Source organism: Cnephaeus nilssonii (assembly GCF_951640355.1).
Source record: "Cnephaeus nilssonii genome assembly, chromosome: 20".
Classification (NCBI taxonomy): domain Eukaryota; kingdom Metazoa; phylum Chordata; class Mammalia; order Chiroptera; family Vespertilionidae; genus Cnephaeus; species Cnephaeus nilssonii.
The window spans coordinates 9,442,279-9,465,232 of NC_137091.1; the positions used below are offsets into that span (position 1 = coordinate 9,442,279).

Consider the following 22,954-nt stretch of genomic DNA (forward strand, 5'->3'; position numbering starts at 1 on the left):
GCAGCTTAACCAAATTAACTGCAGCTCCAGTCAGACTGCTCCAAAACTGCCCAAGCAAAGAGGAGAAAACTGTAGTTCTTGCTGTAGCTCCTGCTGGGGGCCTCAGACAGTAGCTAACCTGCACCCAATTGGAGATCCAGACACTAGTGTATCTAGTGGTTGGTGTGAGACGACACCAGATTTCAACCACTCTCATAAGGGAAACATTTAAGAGGCAGACTCAGTGAGCACCAAAGCCCTACTGGAACAAGTCCTGCCCCATAAACATGTCTCCAGCATAGCAATTCTTCCGTTATAGACACAGCGGGTCCTCACAGCCAGTTGGCCTGGAGGTCAATTCCTCCCAGTGACACCAACAACAATCAAGACTTAACTACAACAAGGCTGTACATACAGTCCACAAAGGGGTGCACCAAGAGCGTCCACCTCAGATAACTGGGAGGCTGACCCGTTGAACCAATAGGACACCTAGTACACAAAGCTACCCAACCAACTTAGGGAAGCAGCGAAAATGAGGAGGCAAGGAAACAGATCACAAACGAAAGAAATGGAGGAGAACAAACGAATGGACATAGAGTTCAAAACCACAGTTATAAGGTTTTTCAAAAATTTCATGGAAAAGGCCAATAAATTTAATGAGACCCTCGAGGATATGAAAAAGGACCAACTAGAAATTAAACATACACTGACTGAAATAAAAAATATTATACAGAGACCCAACAGCAGACTAGAGGAACGCAAGAATCAACTCAAAGATTTGGAATACAAAGAGGCAAAGGACACTCCTCCAGAGAAGCAAGAAGAGAAGAGAATTCAGAAAGTTGAAGATAGTGTAAGAAGCCTCTGGGACAACTTCAAGCGTACGAACATCAGAATTATGGGGGTGCCAGAAGAGAGAGAGCAAGACGCTGAAAACCTACTTGAAGAAATAATAACAGAAAATTTCCCCCACCTGATGAAAGAAATACACTTACAAGTCCAGGAAGCACACAGAACTCCAAACAAAAGGAATCCAAAGAGGACCACACCAAGACACATCATAATTAAAACGCCAAGAGCAAAAGACAAAGAGAGAATATTAAAAGCAGCAAGAGAATAACAGTTAGTTACAAGGGAGCACCCATACGATCATCAGTTGATTTCTCAACAGAAACTATGCAGGGCAAACAGGAGTGGCAAGAAATATTCAAAGTGATGAATAGCAAGAACCTACAACCAAGACTACTCTACCCAGCAAAGTTATCATTCAGAATTGAAGGGCAGATAAAGAGCTTCACAGATAAGAAAAAGCTAAAGGAGTTCATCACCACCAAACCAGTATTATATGAAATGCTGAAAGGTATTCTTTAAGAAGAGGAGGAAGAAGAAAAAAGTAAAGATAAAAATTATGAACAACAAATACATATCTATCAACAAGTGAATCTAAAAGTCAAGTGAATTAAAAATCTGAGGAACAGAATAAACTGGTGAACATAATAGAATCAGAGGCATAGAATGGGAGTAGATTGATAATTCTCAGGGGGAAAGGGGTGTTTGTGTGGGGGGTACGGGAAGAGACTGGACAAAAATCATACACTTATGGATAAGGACAGTGGGGGGAGGTAAGGGCAGAGGTGGGGGGTGGGAACTGGGTGGTGGGGAGATATGGGGGGAAAAAAGGAGAAACAATTGTAATAATCTGAAAAATAAAGATTTATTAAATTAAAAAAGTATATTCAGGAGATGATCTCCTCTAGGAAGGAGGCCGGGGGACGGCACGGCTGAGAACCACACAGGAATCCATGTCTACTTCCTGTGCTGTGTGTGGGCTCATCTTTGTTTATATTATTACAAGGGAACCAACCAAGGAATAATTGAAAGAGGGGCATGCATGGACCAAAGGTGAGATTCTGTCTACAATTAATCTAATTCTGGACACCTGAGGGAAAAAGGAAACAACTAAAAGACCAGCCATGATGTTTGTGAAGATAAAGCTCTACCAATTCAGACGTGTGGTTCATGTGGTATGTGTAGTATGGATGGCAGGCGGCATGCTTGGAAGTTCAGTTTGTCACTTAGAAGTCAAAATCAAGTGGAATGGCAATGGAATACCAGGCAGCTGTAAAAAAGAAGGATCTCTCACCCTTTGGGACAGCATGGATGGACCTGGAGATTATTATGCTAAGTGAAATAGGCCAGTCAGAGAAAGACAAATATCATATGATCTCACTTATCTGTGGAATCTAATAAAATAAATTGGCCAACAAAATAAGTCCCAAGGCCTGGAGGCCTGGGACAGACTGCCATATCTCAGAGAGGGGAGGGGATGAGAAGGGATAAACCAAATAAATTATATACTTATATGCATAGCCCATGGACACAGACAATAGTGCGGTGAAGGCCTGGGGGGGGGGGGCAGGGTTTTTCTTAATTATGAAGGGGACAAGGGGAGGAGGAAATGGGGATATCTGTAAATACTGTTAACAATAAAAATATATATGTTAAAAAAAGTCAAGTTGAATGTGAACAATTTCTTTTTTCCATGAAAGAAGGAAATGGTGAGACATGGCAATGGTGAGGGCAGTAGGCAACCAGGCCTGGTAGGCCTGGCCAGATTTGTGATTAAAGTCTCTACTCACTTTTCGTTTTGTACTAAAAGTCCAGAGCATGTTTTTGGGCACGTCCACCCACTTGACTGTGCGCATGCGGTCATCCCAGTCGGGGACCTGGTCTGCAGGCTGCTGAAACATGATCTTGGAGACCTTGCACTTGATATCCATCTTCTTCATGTTGATGGGTATGTCTGACTTCATGGTCACCACTATGTCCTTGGCACATCCAGGGTGGAGGTGGCCAATCTGGGGAAGAGCCTGGTATTAGTAACTTGGGAATTCAACCTTGAGGACTCTAGCAACCTCATGGTGCCATTTTAAAGAAGGGGTAGAGGCAAAAGTCTTGGCCAAAAAAAAAAAAATCATCATTCAAGCTTGATATGAAGAGTGTTTTAAATATATAGAAGAGCTTCTTATATAGAAATATAATCACAAAAACAAGAGCAGCTAATATTTATCACACTGTTACTTGCTTCAGGCATGATTCAAAACCTGGACACAATTCTACCAATCCCCACGACAACCCTATGAGATGTATAGCTGTTACCTCTACTTTACAGACAAGGAAAAACTGTGACTTGCTCAAGGTCATACTATTAATAGTGTAAGAGTTGGATTCAGACCCAGGCAGTATGGCTTCCGATACCACACCCTTAACCACCTGTGTTTCTTAATCAGTCTGATCTATATAAATTAAATTATGGACAGATGTACATAGAACATAAGCAGTTCTCACAGTGTGATCTGGTGATCCTTGGGATCTCCAAGACCTTTTCAGGAGTCCATGAGGTCAAAACCATTTTCATCATGATACTAAGATGTTGACTTTTTCATTCTCATTTTCTCATGACTATACAATGGAGTTTTCTAGCAGTTATGTGACATATGATTACGCTGAATGCAGAAGTAAATATGAGAATTAGCTGTCTTCTATCAGGTCAGATATTAAAGAAATTTATAAAAATGTAAAATAATGCCTCTATTCTCACACAATTTCAATTTTGGAAAATATAGCTGTTTTTATAAAAATATATTTATACTAGAGGCCCGTTGCAGGAAGATTCCTGCAAGAATAGGGCTTCCTGTGGCTGTCTCCGCCGCCCCGCCTGCTTCCCTCCCTTCTCCGCTGCCCCACTTGCTTCTACACAGCTTCGCTTCCTTCTGCAGTGCTTAGCTTCCTTTTAAGCTGTCTTCAGTCTTCGCTCTGCACTTGGATATGCAAATTAACCACCATCTTTGTTGGGTTGATTTGCATACTTGCTCCAGATTGGCTGGTGGGTGTGGCTTGTGAGCATAGCTGAGGTATGGTCAATTTGCATGTTTCTCTTTTATTAGTATAGATGACCATGTGATGGGTTTATTATTATATTTTAAAATTAATAAATAAATGCAGTTTTTTAAAACACTCTTAGTTTTTATTTCTAATATGGTAAATATTGATAGATATAACCTACAAAAACAAAAGCTCTTTGGGGGTATCCTCAATAATGTTTAGGAGTGTAAAGGAATCCTGAGACCAAAAAGGCTCAGATTTGCTGAAGTATAGCAAATACATAAGAAATCCAATTTGGGCTGTAGAAAAAATCATTTATGATTTCACAAACATAAACACGCACATACAAAACTCACATATATACCAAAACTCATATATAAACAAAAATCACATATAAAAAACTACATATATATAAAACTAAACTACATATATATATATGTTAGAGGCCTGGTACACGAAAATTTGTGTCCTACTGGTGGCTAAGGTCTGCTCCCCCTGGGGGAGCGGGCCTAAGCTGCAGTCTGGCCTTCCTCTGCAGGAGGCAACTGGCTGATCAGGGGAAGGCGCCGGCCCCATCACCCTGCTGCTGCTGCCACTGCTGGCTGGTTGCTGGCCCTCCTTGGCCCTCGCAGCTGCTGCAGCTTTGTCCGGAAGACGTCTGGAAGACATCTGATTTATCCGGTCTAATTAGCATATTACCCTTTTATTAGTACAGACTAGCATTCCCGTTGCAGGAAAAATCCTGCAATAGGGTTTCCTGCTGCACTCTACCCTGCCCTGCCTGCTCTCCTCCCCTCTCCCCCTCCCCGCCTTCTCCGCCAGCCCACCTGCTTTTCTCACTTCTCCCCCGGCCCCGCCTGGGCTCCTCCCTTCTCCCCCGCCCCGCCTTCTCCGCCAGCCCGCCCAATCTCCTTCCTTCTCCCCTGGCCCCGCCTGCGCTCCTCCCTTCTCCCCCGCCCCGCCTTCTCCGCCAGCCCGCCTGCTCTCCTTCCTTCTCCCCCAGCCCTGCCTTCGCTCCTCCCTTCTCCTCCCCCTGGCTTGCTTGCTTCTCTGCAGCTTTGCTCCCTTCTGCAGCTCTTGGCTTCTTTCTACACTGTCTTGATATGCAAATTAGCCACCATCTTGATTGGGGTAATTTGCATACTCGTCCTGATTGGTTGGTGGGCGTGGCTTGGCTGGTGGGCATGGCTTGGGCGTAGTGAAGGTGCAGTCAATTTGCATATTTGTCTATTATTAGGTAGGATAGGCTAGTCCTTTCATGTTTCTGAAATTGCCTCTTCTGGAAAGTGAAAGAAGACGAAAGCTTTGTACTTACTTCCCAGGGCCACAGATATGTGTATGCATATACAGGAGCGTAAGTGTGAATGTGTATGTGGAGGGGTGTGGAGGGGTGAGTGTGTGTGTGGAGGGGTATAGACTATAAGAAGCTCATCTCTGTCTACTTTCACTAATAATTCACATCCCTCTAGGAAGCAAACCTTCCTCCTGCTAGCACTCAAAGCTTTAAATGTGGGGCCCCAACCCCCTTGCTCTTGCTCTATGCCCTGAGAATTCTGTGTTTGAAGACTTGGTGGTTGGAACAGAGCAGGAGGCAGTGGGTGTGTCTGTGTGTATCAGTGTCCTGGGACCTCAGAAATCAATTATCAATGAAAAACACCTGCTGGCCAGAGGCTAGGATCTGCTACCATGTTGTCTGAGGCCTTGGTCAATGGTGAGATTTGGTCAGCAATTCACAAAATGTGCACTGTGAGATGCTAAAAGGAGGGGTTAGAAAATTGCAGGTAAAACACACTTAGCTAGCCGAAACCGGTTTGACTCAGTGGATAGAGCATCGGCCTGCGGACTGAAAGGTCCTAGGTTTGATTCCGGTCAAGGGCATGTACCTTGGTTGCGGGCACATCCCCAGTGGGGAATGTGCAGGAGGCAGCTGATCGATGTTTCTCTCTCATCGATGTTTCTAACTCTCTATCCCTCTCCCTTCCTCTCTGTAAAAAAATCAATAAAATATATTAAAAAACACACACACTTAGCTAGGTGTTAGAATGCTGAAGGGCACTGGGGGTCTTTAAGAGAAAGATATAACTTGAAACATTTTCTAAATCTCAGTTGTCCACAGAAACTATCACCCCCATGTTATCTTTTAGCGAACCACTTTTGCAGGACTAATGCTTAAAGAACACACAGTAGGGGGACACAGGTGTATACTCTGGGATAGGAAGACTGGGACCTGTTTCCATCCACACAGGCTTCCATGGAATTTCTCAACATCAGCCTAGCAACAGTCTTGGCAGACCTCAGCCTCTGCTCTTAGATCAGTGTGTGTGTGTGTGTGTGTGTGTGTGTGTGTGTGTGTACAAGCGCATGCACGCGTGCGTGAAAAGTGTGTCCTTCAATACTAGGTCTGAATGAGGTCCCTCACACCCCTTGTATCCACGGGGATGGACTAACAATCTAATAGGGTTGGCTTAGGCCTAAAGGAGTCCAGAAACAGTAAGTAGCTCTCACTTACCTGTGGGGAAAAGGTAATTGTAGCTAAAGAGGGCCATTCAAACCGAATCACATTCACTTGGCTGTGGTTAGTGATTGTGAAGCTCACATTATAGCTGTTTCCAATGTGGCAGTCCCCAAACTGAATGTGGTCCACCAGAGCAGCTAGGGAACAGAAGCAGAAGGCACGTGGGTCCCCTGGCCTCCTCCCAGGGCTCCTACCCAGCCGAGGCAGCATTGGAAAGGCAATGTGTCTCATCCTCATGTAACCCCTCCCTCCTTGGATTGTTCTATTGGGAAAACTGGAGTCCTGAGCAGTAAGCTTTCCTTCCTTGGGGAATCTACTTATCCATCCATCCATCCATCCATCCATCCATCCATCCATCCATCCAACCACCTTGGCCCTTACCTCCAAGAGAAACAGTGTCCCCACTCCATTTATTTGCTGACACATTACTTCTAAGGGTTAGGGTTGCCAGATAAAATACAGGAGTCCCATTAAATTTGAATTACAGAACAATTGAATTACTATGAATAATTTTTAGTATAAACATGCCCCGTGCAATATTTTGGGACATACTTAAACCAAAAATAATTCATAATTTATCTGAAATTCACATTTTTTAGAAAATATATTTGTATTGACTTCAGAGAAAAAAGGAAAGGGAGAGAGAGACAGAAACATCAATGATGAGATAATCATTGATCGGCTACCTCCTACATGCCCCCCAAACCGTGACCTCCTGTTTCATAGGTTGATGCTCAACCACTGAGCCACTTCAGCCAGGCCTGAAATTCACATTTAATGGGGACTTCTATAGTCTGATTTTCTAAATCTGGCAAGCCTCTTAGAAGTATAAAATTTAATTTCTGAACTAGGGCTCACTGCTGGCTCCTGCTTGACTTCTGAGAAGAGAGAAGCCACCCTGGAGCCACAAACAGGGGTGAGGAGTGCTGATTTTTACCCATGTCATATAGATTGTGCAGTGCTCCATTCCAGGCATATAATGAAGCTCCTAGGAAAACTATGAGACGGTAGTGATATAATTCACTTCGTAGCAATTAGGCACACACTTAGGGTGCTTAGCAAATGCTTTCTGAGGGCAATGATGAAGTAAATTTTCTCCTACCCCAAAGCGTGCAGTCAATCAGATGAAGCTGCAGCACTTGATATACCACCTAGAGGCCCTGCTAAAATGCAGGTTCTGATTCAGTATGTGAGTGCTGGGGTAGGGCCTGAAATTCTCATGTCTAAGAAACTCTCAGGTAATGCTGATGCCGTAGGTTCTCAGATGAGGGAGAATGATGCTCTAGAGGAGGCACAAGCCTACACCTGTTAAACAAGCTCACCATCTCTCTTAGAATGTCTAGGACAGTGGTCGGCAAACTGTGGCTTGTGAGCCACGGTTTGCCACTCTGTTTGCCGACCACTGCTAGACTAAATGTTACCATGTAGCTGGAAGCTGTGAGGATTAGGCAATTGTGGAATATTGTGTGCAAAGAGGTAAAGGGTAGTATATGACAGTGGTCGGCAAACTCATTAGTCAACAGAGCCGCAGTTTGCCGACCACTGGTCTAGGATACGTGGTGCAGGTGAAACAGACAATGCCAACGTGAGCCAGTTAATAGATATAAACATAGGAAACTACAGAGACGTGTATTCCGTTCTTAGCTAATCTGGAGTTTGAATTTTGGTTATTAGCTAACTTTGAATTGGAATTCAAACGATAAGCCCCATAAGGGCAGAGACTCTTACTACTCCTCAGAACTCCAGGGCTCAGCACAGTGCCTGGCACATGCACAGGGATGCTCCATGAATGCCCCTCGAGGGAACACAGGAATGCAAGCAGTGACGGAGCCAGGCATGAAAGGGCATACAGTGACGAAGAGGAGAGTCAGTCCTAAATTCCCAGGAAGCTAGTTGATCTGTTATTTAAATTTCACTCTCATTTAAAATGACCCAGGAGCCAACAGTTGTCAACACTTCACTGTTGCTTCTCCCACCTGTCACCAAGTTTTCCATAGATCCATCCTCGATGACATCGGACATATCGAAGGCCTCCCCACTGGTGGAAGCCACCAGCCCGTGGACGTTGTCCAAGGTGATGTCATCCTCGTAGCCTTCTCCCACCATGTGGATGATTGTGTCCTCGTACTGATTGTTGATCACTGACAAGTGGATTTTGCCTGTCATTCTCCCAACATGTTGGGCTTGGAAAACAACATCAAATTCAGCTGTCTCTCCAGGAAGAACCACCAGGGAGGCCGTGTGAGCTTTCTTTGCTGCAAAGAGAAGAAAGAAGAATGCTTTAGGATTAGCGTAAAGGAAGACACATCCATAAAGACCCCAACTCAAGGGCAAGTATGGACATGAGCATTGCTGAGAGTGGCCATTGGTGACAAGACATCCTGCTCTCTTTGGGTCCTGACTAGTGCCCCAACGAAACAGTGACTGGGCTCCATTGCTCTCTAGAAACTTCTCTTCCTCAACTTACCTTTTGCACGGGGTTTGTTTTCCTCTATGATGTAGATGTAGGAGGTCGTGGGCCTCCCTTTCAGGGAGAAGACTTCTAGTTGGTCCTGCAGGTCAACATGCAGCTGGAGAAGGAAAGCAGGATTGAGTGTTACACTTACAGGCTGCTCATGGATTTTGAGTCTATGGTGAGATCCTGTGCTGTTTGGGAAGTATCAAAAAAAAAAAAAAAAAAAAAGCTACCGTGCCTAGTGCCTAATTTTTTATTTCTTATGAAGAGGGAGAGATAATAAATATTAGACCTCGAGAGGAAAAAAGAACATTTAGTTCAGCTCTTGTTATCCAGGTGAGGAACTGGAGGCCCAGAGAGCACAGGTAACTTCCCAGATCAGCCAACTAAGTTGTGTCAACGTGGGTTTGCCACGGCCTCTGCTTTTCACAGAGGTAGTTGTAAAATATACTCTAGACCAGTGGTTGGCAAACCGCGGCTCACGAGCCACATGAGGCTCTTTGGCCCCTTGAGTGTGGCTCTTCCACAAAATACCATGTGCGGGCGCACATGTACAGTGCGATTGAAACTTCGTGGCCCATGCGTAGAAGTCGGTTTTCGGCTCTCAAAAGAAATTTCAATCTTTGTACTGTTGATATTTGGCTCTGTTGACTAATGAGTTTGCCGACCACTGCTCCAGACTAATAAATGAAAATGGATATTTGTCATTCCAGGAGGGATTGCATGAATATGAGTTTCTAAAAACCAGTGTCTCCTAGGTACCAGTGCCTTAGTTGCTTGATAGTGTCATGTTGAGTATCTTACCAAGATGAGAGGAAAACCAAGGTGAGCATTTTCTCCAAAATTAATTGGAAAAAAAGGATGTTTCCCAGCCCACTGGAAGCCAGATATCTGATTTAAAAACTAAAATCAGCCTGGCCGGCGTAGCTCAGTAGTTGAGTGTCAACCTATGAACCAGGAGGTCACGGTTTGATTCCCGGTCAGGGCACATGCCCAGATTGTGGGCTCAATCCCCAGTTGGGGGCATGCAGGAGGCAGCTGATCAATGATTCTCTCGCAGCATTGATGTTTCTATGTCTCTCTCCCTCTCTCCTTTCCTATCTGAAGTCAATAAAAAGCATATAAAAAACCTGATTATATTGATTTGAAAAATAATCTAATAGAAATTCTAGAGTTAAAAAACAATAACTTAAGAATTTAATGGAAGGCTTAATAGCAGATTAGTTATAACTAAAGGCAGAATTAACAAACTGAAGACAGGTAAAAAGAAATTATGCACAATGAAGCTCAGGAAAATGGATGGACACTACAGTGAGATTGTGAGACATAGAGGATATACTAGTAGTGAGATGGTCTTCTATATGTTTAATTGGCTTCCCAGAAGGAGAGATGGGACAGAATAGAATAAAAGCAACATTTGAACACACGTCTAGGAATTTTCCAAAACTGATTTAAGACATCAGTTGCAGAATCAAGAAGCCCAGTGATTTTCAAGAAGGATAAATAACAAGAAATTCATACATAGACACATATTAGTGAAATAGAAGAAAACAAATACAGAGTGAAAATGTAAAACACAGTCAGAGGGAAAAAATTGCCTTAAAAGAACATTTTAGACTGACAGCTGGCATCTCAGCAGTCACAGAGATGCTGAAACCAGAATACACTGGAATGATATCTCCTGTTTGCTGAAAGAAAACAACTGCTAATGCAGAGTGTTCTATAGCCAGTAAAAACTACATTAAAAATGGAGAAGAAATGAACATTTTTAAATAAAAATAGAGAATTCACTACCAGCACACATGCATTAAGAAAATAGTAAAAAGTATTCTTTGGCCCTAACTGGTTTGGCTCAGTGGGTAGAGTGTTGGCCTGCGGACTCAAGGGTCCCAGGTTTGATTCTGGGCATGTACGTTGGTTGGGGGCACATACCCAGTAGGGAGTGTGCAGGAGGCAGCTGATTGATGTTTCTTAATAAAATATATTTTTTTAAAAAAGTATTCTTTGGTTGATAGGAAAAGGATTTCAGATGTAAAGTTGGAGATGCAGGAATGAAAAGCAAAAACAAATAAATAAACAAACAAACAAACAAAAAAATGAGAGAGAGAGAGAGAGAGAGAGAGAGAGAGAGAGAGAGAATCATGTGGGTAGACCTAAAAGGGTCTTAACTGTATAAGCAACAACAATAACAATAATAGTAATAATGTCTTGTAGGGTTTACAATATATACAGAATCTGAAGCCCTTGACAAGCTGTCCCCTTACTCTGCCTCCTGTGTTTATCTCCCACTGCTGTCCTCCCTGTACACTATGCCCTCATGAAGCTGGTGTTCACTAACTCCGGTTTGTACCTTATGCTTTTTTGCTTGTGTGACTTTGCCGTTTCTTTTGCTACTTGGATGCACTCACTCCCTGCCATGCCCGCCAACTAAAACCCAGTTAGTTACCTTCAATGCCACTCAGATGTCATTTGAGAGTGAAATTTTCCTTGATGGGATCAAGGTCATTTTCAAAAGTCCTACAGTCCTTTGCATAACCCTTACACAATTTAGCACTTTTTTTTTTGTAAAATAAAATTTTACAAAATTTAATGGCTGAACCAGAAGTCCCTACAGATGCTACATCTCTCACCCCAATGAGGTTTCTTTTGTTTTCCTTTATTATAAATGGTTCATTATGGAAAAAAACAGACGACACTAAGAATACCCATAATCCCACCCACTAAGCTTGGTGTGTATCATTGTACACGGCCTCACACAGTAATTGTTAGTATGTAATCTGCTTTCTGACACTCCTTGAGGGTAGAGACCATATCAGATTTCCCTCTGCATGCCCTGTCTTACACAGGTTAATGGATGAGGAACATCAAAGAAGTCCTTATACAAGAGGGATGGCAGGGACCTCAATGTCAGAAGTCTGACTTCTGAAGGATTCTTCTCCCTTTCCACCCCGCGCTTCCCCCCCCAAGCAGTACCTGGGCAGGGATATTGCCATTGTTCTTGAGGATGAGAGGGAGTTTCTCTGAATGGCCAAGAAGAAGCCTCTTAAAGAGGAGCAAGGGGTTTCCATATTGGTTGTGGAGAATTGGCCGCACAATGGTCACCCGAGGGAGGGTCCCCTCTCCCACGATATCAAACACGAGGCTTCGGTTCTTGGTCTGGATGCTGCAGGGAACAGGGAGATGGAGGCCTGTCAGCCCGGCATGGCAGGAGTGACATTCCACAGAGTGTGGCCTGCAGCCCCGCTGCAGGAGAGGTTGCTGGGGTGCTGGTACCTGGACACGCCATCCAAGGTAGCCTCGAAGATACACTGGTACGTCTGCATGGTCTGGGGGGTGAAGGTCACCGTGGCAAAGGCATGTGAACGACTAGCAATGCACATCTTGTTGGGTTCCACTTCAAAGATGTCAGTGATGCGGGCAATGATCTGATGGGGGGGCGGGGAGGAGAGGGAAAGGAACCCACACATGTGTTAGCTATGTGCCACTGATACAGGGCTTGCTGCTTATCTCTATTGCCCCTCAAAGCTCTGGGGGAAACACGTTCCATTGCCTGCATAGTCATGCCCCTGGAAGGGGCAACCTAGATACTCTGGGACCCATCTTCCAGCAATAACTCAATTTCCTTTGTGTTTTTTTTTTTTTCAATGGACAGCCTGCAAATTAGGACGGGGAGAACATATCATGCCTGCAAACCCCGTTAGAAACTTATCTTTGTTTAGAAATCAGGCTTCCTCGCCTTTTTATGTTTTTAGCACAAAATAGGAAGAGAGCTGCTCCTTTGTGTCCCAAATAAAGTCAGAGAATAATGACTGGATGTCACTGGGGCGTGAGGGAAGTCATGAGAGAAATTAGTCTCCCAAACCCTGTCCCTCTGTAGTGGGTGTCAGCCTCCTGGGAATGTATACTCTATTCGGCTCCAGGCTGGGCCAGCCCTCTGGGTGGTCTCCCCACCACCAGCCATGTGAACAATGCCAGCTCTGGGGCACAAGGACCACCTGGGACAAGTTTCTACTTCTGGGCAGAGAACTGAGCAGCTGAGATAAGACCATAGCATCTGAAGCACTTCTGCTTGGAAATGAAGGGTGAGCGAAATCTATTGACTCAGCTCTCTCTCTTGTCATCCTGCATCTTCTATTCCATGGTGAAGAATATGTAGAAAATTCCTCATAGCCTCCTGCTCTCTGAGGTCTGTCTAGTTCCCTCCTACACCTTCCAGCAGGGCCTGAGTGCCAGATAATCCCCACTCATGTAGACGGGCTCCAGAGCAGGGGCTTCCAAGAGTTCTCTCCCCGGCTTTCTGCCCACCACGGTGGGCTGGGGCCCAGTGGGGCTGCTTACCTTGTTGGAGACAGGCTTCACCACAATGGTCACATCGCAGCTGATCTTCCCCACGTTGCTGATCTTGAACCGAGCCTTGGCCTGATGGCCCACCAGGACATTGCTGAACATGAACTTGTTCTCATCCTCCACAAACAGCCCCTGGCTCTCTGTGGTCTGCAGGATGTTGAACAGGTTGGCACTGTTGCAGATCTGGTGCTCCTCAAATATGGAGGCATTGTTGTCCGTCACGAAGGCTGGGGAGTGGAGGGAAGACTTAGACGCAGCCTGATAGCCCAGTTCCTGCTTTCTCTAATTCCTCATTTGGAGGTTTGGATTCCGACAAAAGACAATCATAGAAGAGAGATAGGGCGAGAGTGATGGAACATAGTCTAATTTCTTTTATACTGATCTTGTGGGTCGCCAGACGCCCAACCACCGTTCCTCCCAATGGTAAGGAGGGGTAAGATCAGGATCTGGGGTGGGCTTAAGAAAGGAGGAGGCATTTGGCTCCCTTTGGTGCGAGGCTACAGGGAGCCTCTAGCCAAAGCAAAAGCTTTCCCTGTGCTCCACCTGAGATCCGCTGGGTTAAAGCTGCAGCATGCTCAGTCACCAACATTGTGCTCCGTGTGTGTGTTGTCCACAGGGAGTGACCTGGCCATGAACAGGCTGGATATGGGACTTACCCCATTGAACCACGATTCCCAGAGAACATTGGTCATCTGAGAATTCCAGACCTCACTCAGGAAGCCTCGGAGTTTAAAGCTGCCCCTCCCCTTGTAGGTGTGCATGCCTTGTGAGTCTTTAGGGAGAAATGTGGCTGAAGACACTAGAGAAAGTTCTAAGGCCCCAAAGGTAGCAGCCCAGCCATGTTTGCCCAACATGTGCATGGGGGAGGGGTTGTTACAGAGGAAGGTCTTTTAAGGGATGCGGTCCCATCTGAGTGCTCAGTACCTGGTAGACAGGCTTCAGCCAACAGGCTGTAAGGAATGCCAGCAGGGTGGTCTCGGGGGTCTCGGTCGGAGATATCGATCGCCATAAACTCCTCACACCTTCCCACAGGGTCGGCCACGCAGTCAACGGTGATGGTCTGTATTCCTCCGGGAGGGACAGAGCCAAACCCAGGGTACACGGTGAACATGCCATGGCTGTAGCGAGCCTGCAGGAAACAGTGGGATTGTGGGAAGGGTGGAGGCAAGCAGGTGACATAGAGACTTAGCCCTTCTACCAGAGCTGTGAGATGGTGTCAAAAGGGACTGTTGGGGGATCCCCCAGAGGCTTTCTTTGGGGCTCAGCTCTTCTCCTGGAGGGAGGGCCTGGGGGTCCTTCAGGGAGGGGATCTCTCAGTACTTCCTATTCAGCAAGGTCTCAGATGAAGCACAGAGATAACTTCTTTTGCTTTGACCAATCATGATTGAGTGGGGATTTCGGGGGACAGACATGTTCCACATCCTACAACACTTACCCAGGTGGGAATCTCCCCTCCATTCTGCTGTTAAACCCCTTCATGAAATTTTACATTTTGCTTATTATTTTTTTAAATTCCAGAATTCCTATTTGGTTCTTCTTTATGGCTGCTCTTTCTTTGCGGAGACTTACTGTTTTCAATTGTTCTGGGTGTTTGTACTTGCTCACAGAAGCACTTCTATGTTGGCTGGCTCAGCATCTTTGTCAGATAACCCTAACATCTCTGTCATGTCCGTGTTGCCATATATTGCTTGACTATTTTCATTCAGTTTGAGATCGTCCTGGTTCTTGGTATGACAAGTGAGTTTCAGGTGAAACCTGGACATTTTGGGTGTTCTATTATGAGACTCTGGATCGTACTTAAACCTCTTTGACCTGGCTTTCTCCGATACCTCTTCGGCAGGGGGAAGAGAAGCACTGCCTCATCACTTCCAGGTGGGGGTGGTAGTCCAATTCCCCACTCAGACTGCTCATTTCTGCCAGGCACGGGTGGGGGATCCAGCTCCCCACTAGTCCTCTACAGCTACCTCCCTGGCAAGGCAGGGGAAGAGTGCTTCCTTACTGTCCTATTGTTGTCTGGGCGGGAAGGTCCACTAGGGGTGGGGGGGAAACGTCTCATTACCACTGGGTCAAGGTGAAACTCAAGGCTCTCCATGTGGTGTCTCCACTAACAATGGGGGAGGAGGGGGAGGGTCTTGAAACTCCTGGCTACCTCCTGGGCGTTCTTGGGACACCACTCTGGCCGAAGTTGGGCACCTCATCATCACCTGGATAGGGTGAACGTCTTCCCACTGTCCTTTGCTAGCAATGGTGGGGTAGGATCCTGGGTTTTGTCATGTTCAGCTGTCATAGAACAGTTCTCATTTGAAGTTTTCTGGTTTACTAGGCTGCTCTTGTCCTGGTTGTTTGGCCAGTGGGACTAGGCTTTTGTTGGGGCCCTTTTTTGATCTGTGCCCGGTGAAGTTTCTGGGTTGCCAGCTCCTTCAGCATCCCAATGAGATATATGAGGCAAAGGGAAAACTCAGGGAACTTACCACCTTGATGCTCATTGGGTCCCAAGGACCCTCACTGATCTGATCTTTTTTCTCTCCACCTGTTTTATACGTAATGTCCAGGGGTTTAGTTGTACTTGGTTGGGAAGAGTAGGGAAAAGTATATCTAACTCCATCTTATCAGAAGCAGGTGTCTTTGAATCTCCTTTTATTTAAGCCAGTCTTAATGGGCTTCTGTTTCTTATAAGCAAAAGATTGCTAAATAAAATATATATCAAGAGTTGAAATGTAATCAGAAGGCAGTGAGGAGCCAAAGAAGGTTTTAAAACAAAAGAGGATATCCAAATTAAAGGCCATAATACATTGTCTTAAAATGAAAGTGATATTTCAGTATAACTAACATTCCTGCCACAATAGATTCAAATCCTGCTATCCTGGGGAGGGGAGTATTTGAGCAAAGGACCAGTTGGAAGGTGGTCTTACAGGGTTTCTTTGAACAAGGGAAAGGGTCCTTACCTGGCTAGCGATGTTTATTTCTTTCTGAACAGTCTCAGAGAACTTGGTTGCTCTGGAAGGGGCAACCTTGTAGAAGCTCTCGCTTTCCCGGGATCTTAAATGCCTCATGTGGCCGACTCTGATTAAAGAAGCAAGAGTACACCCTTAGGTTGGGGTGGTGATGTTATTACCACCTGTCTGTCTGCTTGCAAAGGTCCCTTCTCCTAGGAATGGGGGAAGGGCTCTTTTTTGCCCAAGAGGACATTGGGGGTAGCATAGTCAGCATTCATCATTAGCCAAACTCATTTAACAACTGTGAGAAAATTATGCAGTAATTGTACTTGTTACACATGACTCATAAGGACATTGAAAATTATTCTGCAAGAGAATAATAGTTTTTAAATATTTACTGAGTTAATTGGAAAGCGGTGTGTAGAAATTATTTATAGACATCAAATCTTTTACCTTGATCTCATTAAAAAAAAAATGAAATGGTCAATAGATTAAATTCTGGCCCTTTCTTCACATTTATAGTCATGATGTTTGTTTGTTGTTTTTTTTAAATCCTCACTCAAGGATATTTTCCCCTCCCAATTGATCTCTAGAGAGAGTGGAAGGGAGGGAGGAGGGGAAGAGAGAAAGAGAGAAACATTGGCATGAGAGAGGCACATCGATTGGTTGCCTCCTGCACACACCCCTACTAGGGCTGGGGAACCTGCAACCCAGGTATGTGCCCTTGACTAGGAATCAAACCTTCAACCCTTCGTTCTGCAGGCCAATGCTCTAACCACTGAGCTAAATTGGCCAGGGCAATCATGGTATTTTTAAGACGTAATTTAAGGAATAGTATAAACACAAGTTTGGGTTACTGTTCACTGAAGCTAGTTTACCCAACAATTAATTTTCCTAGCAGCTAGTTCCCCTAAAATATCCAAATGTATTTGAGGTGCAATTTTAACCTTTTGAGAGATTTATATATTTGAGCATTCACTTGCTTAATGACCAATTGAAGATAGATCAACTGAAGTTCTATCCTCTTTTGAGTATTTTGCATGAATTTGTGCATGCTAAAGTGAAAAATAAACAAAAAAACAATTTAAAGCAACACACAATTATATTATAACTAGAGGCCCGGTGCACAAAAATCGTGCACTGGGGCGGGGGAGGGGTCCCTCAGCCCAGCCTGCACCCTCTCACAGTCGAGGGATGTCTGACTGCTAGTTTAGGCCTGCTCTCCGGGGAGCGGGCCTAAGCCGTCAGTTGGACATCCTTAGCACTGCCGCGGAGGTGGTAGCGCACTGACCATCGGGGGGCAGCTTCTGCGTTGAGCGTCTGCTCCCTGGTGGTCAGTGTGCGTCATAGCAACTGATCGTTCTGCCATATGGTCAATTTGCATATTAGCCTTTTATTATATAGGATATCTATAAATAAACATTATTAAATGATTATAAAATAAGTAAAAAATTAGGTTGAAATTAAATAAGGAAGATAGAGACTTTCAACAGTTTAACAAAAAATCTCTTAATACTTTGCCAGAATGAAAGAGGATATCCAAAAAAGTGTAAAACAACTACAAACAATGTAAAGCTGTATGTATACCTGATTTAAACCAATTTATTAGAAAGTCAACTGTAAGTTAATGAATAAAACAATTTTAATTAATTAGAAAGTATGTGAAATCTGGAGTCAGAGATATGGTTTCACAATTAAAATCTACTGTTGTGGAGAAAACCAAGATGGCGGCAAAGGTAAACACCTAAACTGCTGCCTCGCACAACAATTTCAAAACTACAACTAAAAGACAAAATGTCTATCACCCAGAACCACGGGAAAGCTGGCTGAGTGTAAGTTCTACAACTAGAAGGAAAGAGAAAAGAGCACAAGCACTAAAAAGCTGAGATACGGAGGCACATGAATCGGGCTGGTGGCGGGCAACTGGGCAAGCTGCTTTTTTTCAACCCGAAGGTAGACAAGCTCCTGATTACTCTGAAATCCAGTTTCTGGGGAGAAGTGGGGGACCCAAACTCCTACAGGGAGAGGCTGGACTGTCGGCCTTCGGGTCGGAAAGTGAGGGTGACTTTCTTGCAGAGGTGCGCCCAGCAATCATTGTTTACTGCGCTGGGGCGCAGGACGCGGGGACTTGGAAACACAGAAAGGCAGACTGGCAGCCATCGCTGTTTGCCACGCCCTAGCCTGGTGACTCCCTGAGACCCCGCCCTGCATAATCTACAAACACACCCAAGCTCCACACAGCGGCTTTTGCATATAAGTGGCCTGCCCTGTTGCAGCTTAACCAAATAAATTGCAGCTCCAGTCAGACAGCTCCAAAACCTCCAAACCCCAAGCAAAGAGGGGAAAACTGTAGTTCTTGCTGTAGCTCCTGCTGGGCGGCCTCAGACAGTAGCTGACTTGCATTCAATTGGAGATCCAGAAGCTAGTGTATCTAGTTGTCTGTGTGAGATGACACCAGATTTCAACTACTCTCATAAGGGACACATTCAAGAGGCAGACTCAGTGAGCACCAAAGCCTCACTGGAACAAGTCCTGCACCATAAGCGTGTCTCCAGCATAGCAATTCTTCTGTTATAGACACAGCGGGTCCTCACAGCCAATTGGCCTGGAGGTCAGTTCCTCCCAGTGACACCAACAACAATCAAGACTTAACTACAACAAGGCTGTACACACAGTCCACAAAGGGGTGCACCAAGAGTGTCCACCTCAGGTAACTGGGAGGCTGATCCATTGAACCATAAAGGACACCTAGCACACAAAGCCACCTTACCAACTCAGGGAAGCAGCAAAAATGAGGAGACAAGGAAACAGATCACAAACAAAAGAAATGGAGGAGAACAAACGACTGGATATAGATTTCAAAACCACGGTTATAAGGTTTTTCAAGAATCTCCTAGAAAAGGCCGATAAATTTAAAGAGACCCTAGAGGATATGAAAAAGGACCAATTAGAAATTAAACATACACTGACTGAAATAAAAAATATTATACAGAGACCCAACAGCAGACTAGAGGAACTCAAGAATCAAGTCAAAGATTTGAAATACAAAGAAGCAAAGAACAATCAACTGGAAAAGCAAAAAGGAAAAAAGAATCCAAAAAATTGAAGATAGTGTAAGAAGCCTCTGGGACAACTTCTAGCGTACCAACATCAGAATTATGGGAGTGCCAGAAGAAGAGAGAGAGAGCAAGATGCTAAAAACCTATTTGAAGAAATAATGACAGAAAACTTTCCCCACCTGGTGAAAGAAATAGACTTACAAGCCCAGGAAGCGCACAGAACCCCAAACAAAAGGAATCCAAAGAGGACCAAACCAAGACACATCATAATTAAAATGCCAAGGGCAAAAGACAAAGAGAGAATATTAAAAGCAGCAAGAGAAAAACAGTTAATTACCTACAAGGGAACACCCATACAATTATCAGCTGATTTCTCAACAGAAACTATGCAGGCCAGAAGGGAGTGGCAAGAAATATTCAAAGTGATGAATTGCAAGAACCTACAACCAAGACTACTCTACCCAGCAAAGTTATCATTCAGAATTGAAGGGCAGATAAAGAGCTTCACAGATAAGAAAAAGCTAAAGGAGTTCATCACCACCAAACCAGTATTATATGAAATGCTGAAAGGTATTCTTTAAGAAGAGGAGGAAGAAGAAAAAAGTAAAGATAAAAATTATGAACAACAAATACATATCTATCAACAAGTGAATCTAAAAATCAAGTGAATTAAACATCTGAGGAACAGAATAAACTGGTGAATATAATAGAATCAGGGGCATAGAATGGGAGTGGATTGATAATTCTCAGGGGGAAGGGATGTGGGGGGTGTGGGAAGAGACTGGACAAAAATCGTACACCTATGGATGAGGACAGTGGAGGGGGGAGGTAAGGGCAGAGGGTGGAGTGGGAACTGGGTGGAGGGGAGCTATGGGGGGGGGAAGGAGAAACAATTGTAATAATCTGAACAATAAAGATTTATTAAAATAAAAAAAAATCTACTGTTGTGATTTCTTGCATAATCTTGTACGAGTCATTTTTTATTTTTAGAGAGAGGAAGGAAGAGAGATAGAGAAACATTGATCAGTTGCCTCTTGCATGCCCCCTGCCTGATGGGATCAAACCCACAACCTGGGTATGTACTTTGATGGGGAATTGAACCAGCCACATTTTGGTGTATGGGATGATGCTCCACCCAACTGAGCTACTGGGCCAGGGCAGATGAGTCATTTCTTAATGACCTCACTCACAACAGGGAATAAGGTGAATTTAGATAAAATACACGAAAGCTCGTTGTAAAATATAAAGCACTAATTAACTGGGAAATGGCATGAGTCAAGCAAATGGGTGTCTTACGCTTTCTTCTGGTGAATGGAGCTCTCCCCTGTCATCCTGTAGAGGCCATACTTGAAGTCAGTAACACCTTGATTTTCTATGGTGAAGGTGGTGCTTTTACGAGTGCCACAGATCAAAGCCCCAAAGTTGATGATGGAGGAGGGGCTGATGCTGTATTTGGAGAACACTGCATTCACAGAAAACCTAATTGGGATGCTGGCAATGATTTCAGTTCCATCTGTCATACTGGGCTCAATGATCTAGAAAGGAAAGGAGGATTGGGAAGACATCAGCTACCGGCATAGCTCCAGAATTCCAATGACTGTCTAATTCATTGCCCATTTTCCCCGTTGACACGAAGGCATGTTCCTTTCATTCTCTTTATATTATTGCATCAACAATATTAGAAAATACTAACATAAAACTTACTACGAACTAGCCATGGACCAACTTAGACCAGCGATTTTCAACCTTTTCATAGACACTAATTACTAAAATTCTGCGGCACACCAAAAAATCATTTTTTGCCAATCTGACAAAAACATAGGTATACTTTTGATTAGTTCGCACCAGATGGCTATTGTTGTGTTGGCTGTTGTCATGTTTAAAGTTGACAGCCTAAGGCAGTGATGGCGAACCTATGACACGCGTGTCAGCACTGACACGCGTAGCCATTTCTGATGACAAGCGGCCGCATGCCGAGGATGAAACATTTGCTGCTCCTGAGGATGAAACATTTGTGACTAGAGTCTTGGAGTTAGTTTTTTCCTCAAAGTGACACACTACCCGAGTTATGCTCAGTTTTTTGGCGAAGTTTGACACACCAAGCTCAAAAGGTTGCCCGTCACTGGAAAAGAGGTCAGTGCCCCTGACTAAATAGTCAGGTGTTGCATGTTTTAAAAATTCCCGGGGCACACCCGTTGAAAATGGCTGACACAGACCAACTTTGCCTCCTGTTTTCACTTTCCCATGCCTCCTATGCACTTGAATGACTAACCTCGGCTTCCTTGTCTCAGGTGCTCCCCAAAGACCAGAGTCCACATTGCCTTTCTGGCGCTCTCAATTCTGATGACTTTGCCTACCTCCCACCTGACCTACCTGTACCTACTAGTTGGGGGCCAAACCCTGGTGCATCCTCTCTGGTTGCCACCCAGGCCAGCCCTCCATTTCCCTCCTTGGAGCATGGGCTAGACCAGTGGTCGGCAAACTCATTAGTCAACAGAGCCAAATATCAACAGTACAACGATTGAAATTTCTTTTGAGAGCCAAATTTTTTAAGCTTAAACTATATAGGTAGGTACATTGCTATTAACTTAATTAGGGTACTCCTAAGCTGGCCTTTGCTAAAAACTCAAGGGGCCAAAGAGCGGCATGTGGCTCGCGAGCCGCAGTTTGCCGACCACTGGGTTAGACCATGTGCTCTTCTTTCTTACATGCATCTTACAACCCTGCCATTGAGCTCTCCCTTTGACCTCTCTCACCTGACAGCGCAGGACTGGCTGCTGCTCTATCTTCACTTCCTTTTTTGCACGGAAGAACACCTGGACATTTGTGGGCTTATCTGTTGTGGTCAGTGAGCCCTTCCTGGGTTGGACTGAGATCATTGAATTTATATTGGTTGTTGTAATGCCTACAGAGTCCACAGAAAAGCTGAAAGATATGAATAAAAGTTAGTATAAGTCATTATTATCCAGGGAACCCAAGACACTAGAGAGCAAACTCTAGACTGTTAAGTGCCTGCCATGCCTTTGGCCCTGGTTAACTACTTTGCTTAGCAGTGTCCACTGTGTGTTGCGCTCTGTGACTACCCACCCTTAGCCAGGATTGACCGGGCCAGTGAGTGATGCTTGAGGCAAAGAGAGCCATCTCTAGCCTGTGGTCAAGTGGTGCCCTTGCATGAAATCTCTGTCCAACAGGGACACTTGATGCTGGATAAGGATCAACTAGATTAACTCATCTTCCTCCCTCCCTCCCTTTCTCCCTCCCTCCCTCCCTGCCTCCCTTCCTTCTTCCCTGCCCCGGTTCCTCCCTCCCCTTTCTGAGACTGGACGCAGCACACACAGAAGGAACAGTGACACAGAAGACAGGGGATTCAAGAAAGAAGAGAAAGCAGGGGGGCAGAAGCCCTGTAAGAGAGGCCCTCGGAAAGGGTGGCTGTGGCCCCAGGGAGGTGAGGTGGCATACCACAGAGATGAGCTGACTCATGAAAATGGCAGGGGACTGGAGAAGGAGCAAGGAGCTTAAGGTGAGATGGGACACCTGGAGTTGCATGTCATCCCCATGCCCCAGGGGACCTGGTCACTCCATTGCTGCCTGCAGGTGCCTGCGCTCCCTCACCTCCCTGCACAATCCCCTCATCACCTGTTGGAACCAGAGGACGACTCTTCCATGCAACCTGAAAGAGCAGAGCTAACACCCTGCCATAATCTGAAACAAAACTCGCAAACAGGCACAGCTGCATTCAGCACTAATGCCTAAGTGCCAGTGGCTTTCTTTTAGGTCT

At 44.9% G+C, this 22,954-nt stretch overlaps 1 protein-coding gene across 1 annotated transcript in view; it reads right to left on the bottom strand.

Annotated features, from left to right (window-relative positions):
* HYDIN (HYDIN axonemal central pair apparatus protein) overlaps nt 1-22,954 on the bottom strand; it is a 352,840-nt gene that overhangs the window by 45,659 nt on the left and 284,227 nt on the right. Inside the window, exons 54-64 of the mRNA XM_079759605.1 lie at nt 21,933-22,101; nt 20,473-20,711; nt 16,127-16,244; nt 14,106-14,310; nt 13,173-13,408; nt 12,108-12,259; nt 11,808-11,997; nt 8,847-8,949; nt 8,356-8,634; nt 6,374-6,516; nt 2,619-2,837 (exon numbers count right to left, since the gene is read on the bottom strand). Coding sequence (XP_079615731.1) covers nt 2,619-2,837; nt 6,374-6,516; nt 8,356-8,634; nt 8,847-8,949; nt 11,808-11,997; nt 12,108-12,259; nt 13,173-13,408; nt 14,106-14,310; nt 16,127-16,244; nt 20,473-20,711; nt 21,933-22,101 — 2,053 coding nt within the window. The remainder of the gene's footprint in view (nt 1-2,618; nt 2,838-6,373; nt 6,517-8,355; nt 8,635-8,846; nt 8,950-11,807; nt 11,998-12,107; nt 12,260-13,172; nt 13,409-14,105; nt 14,311-16,126; nt 16,245-20,472; nt 20,712-21,932; nt 22,102-22,954) is intronic.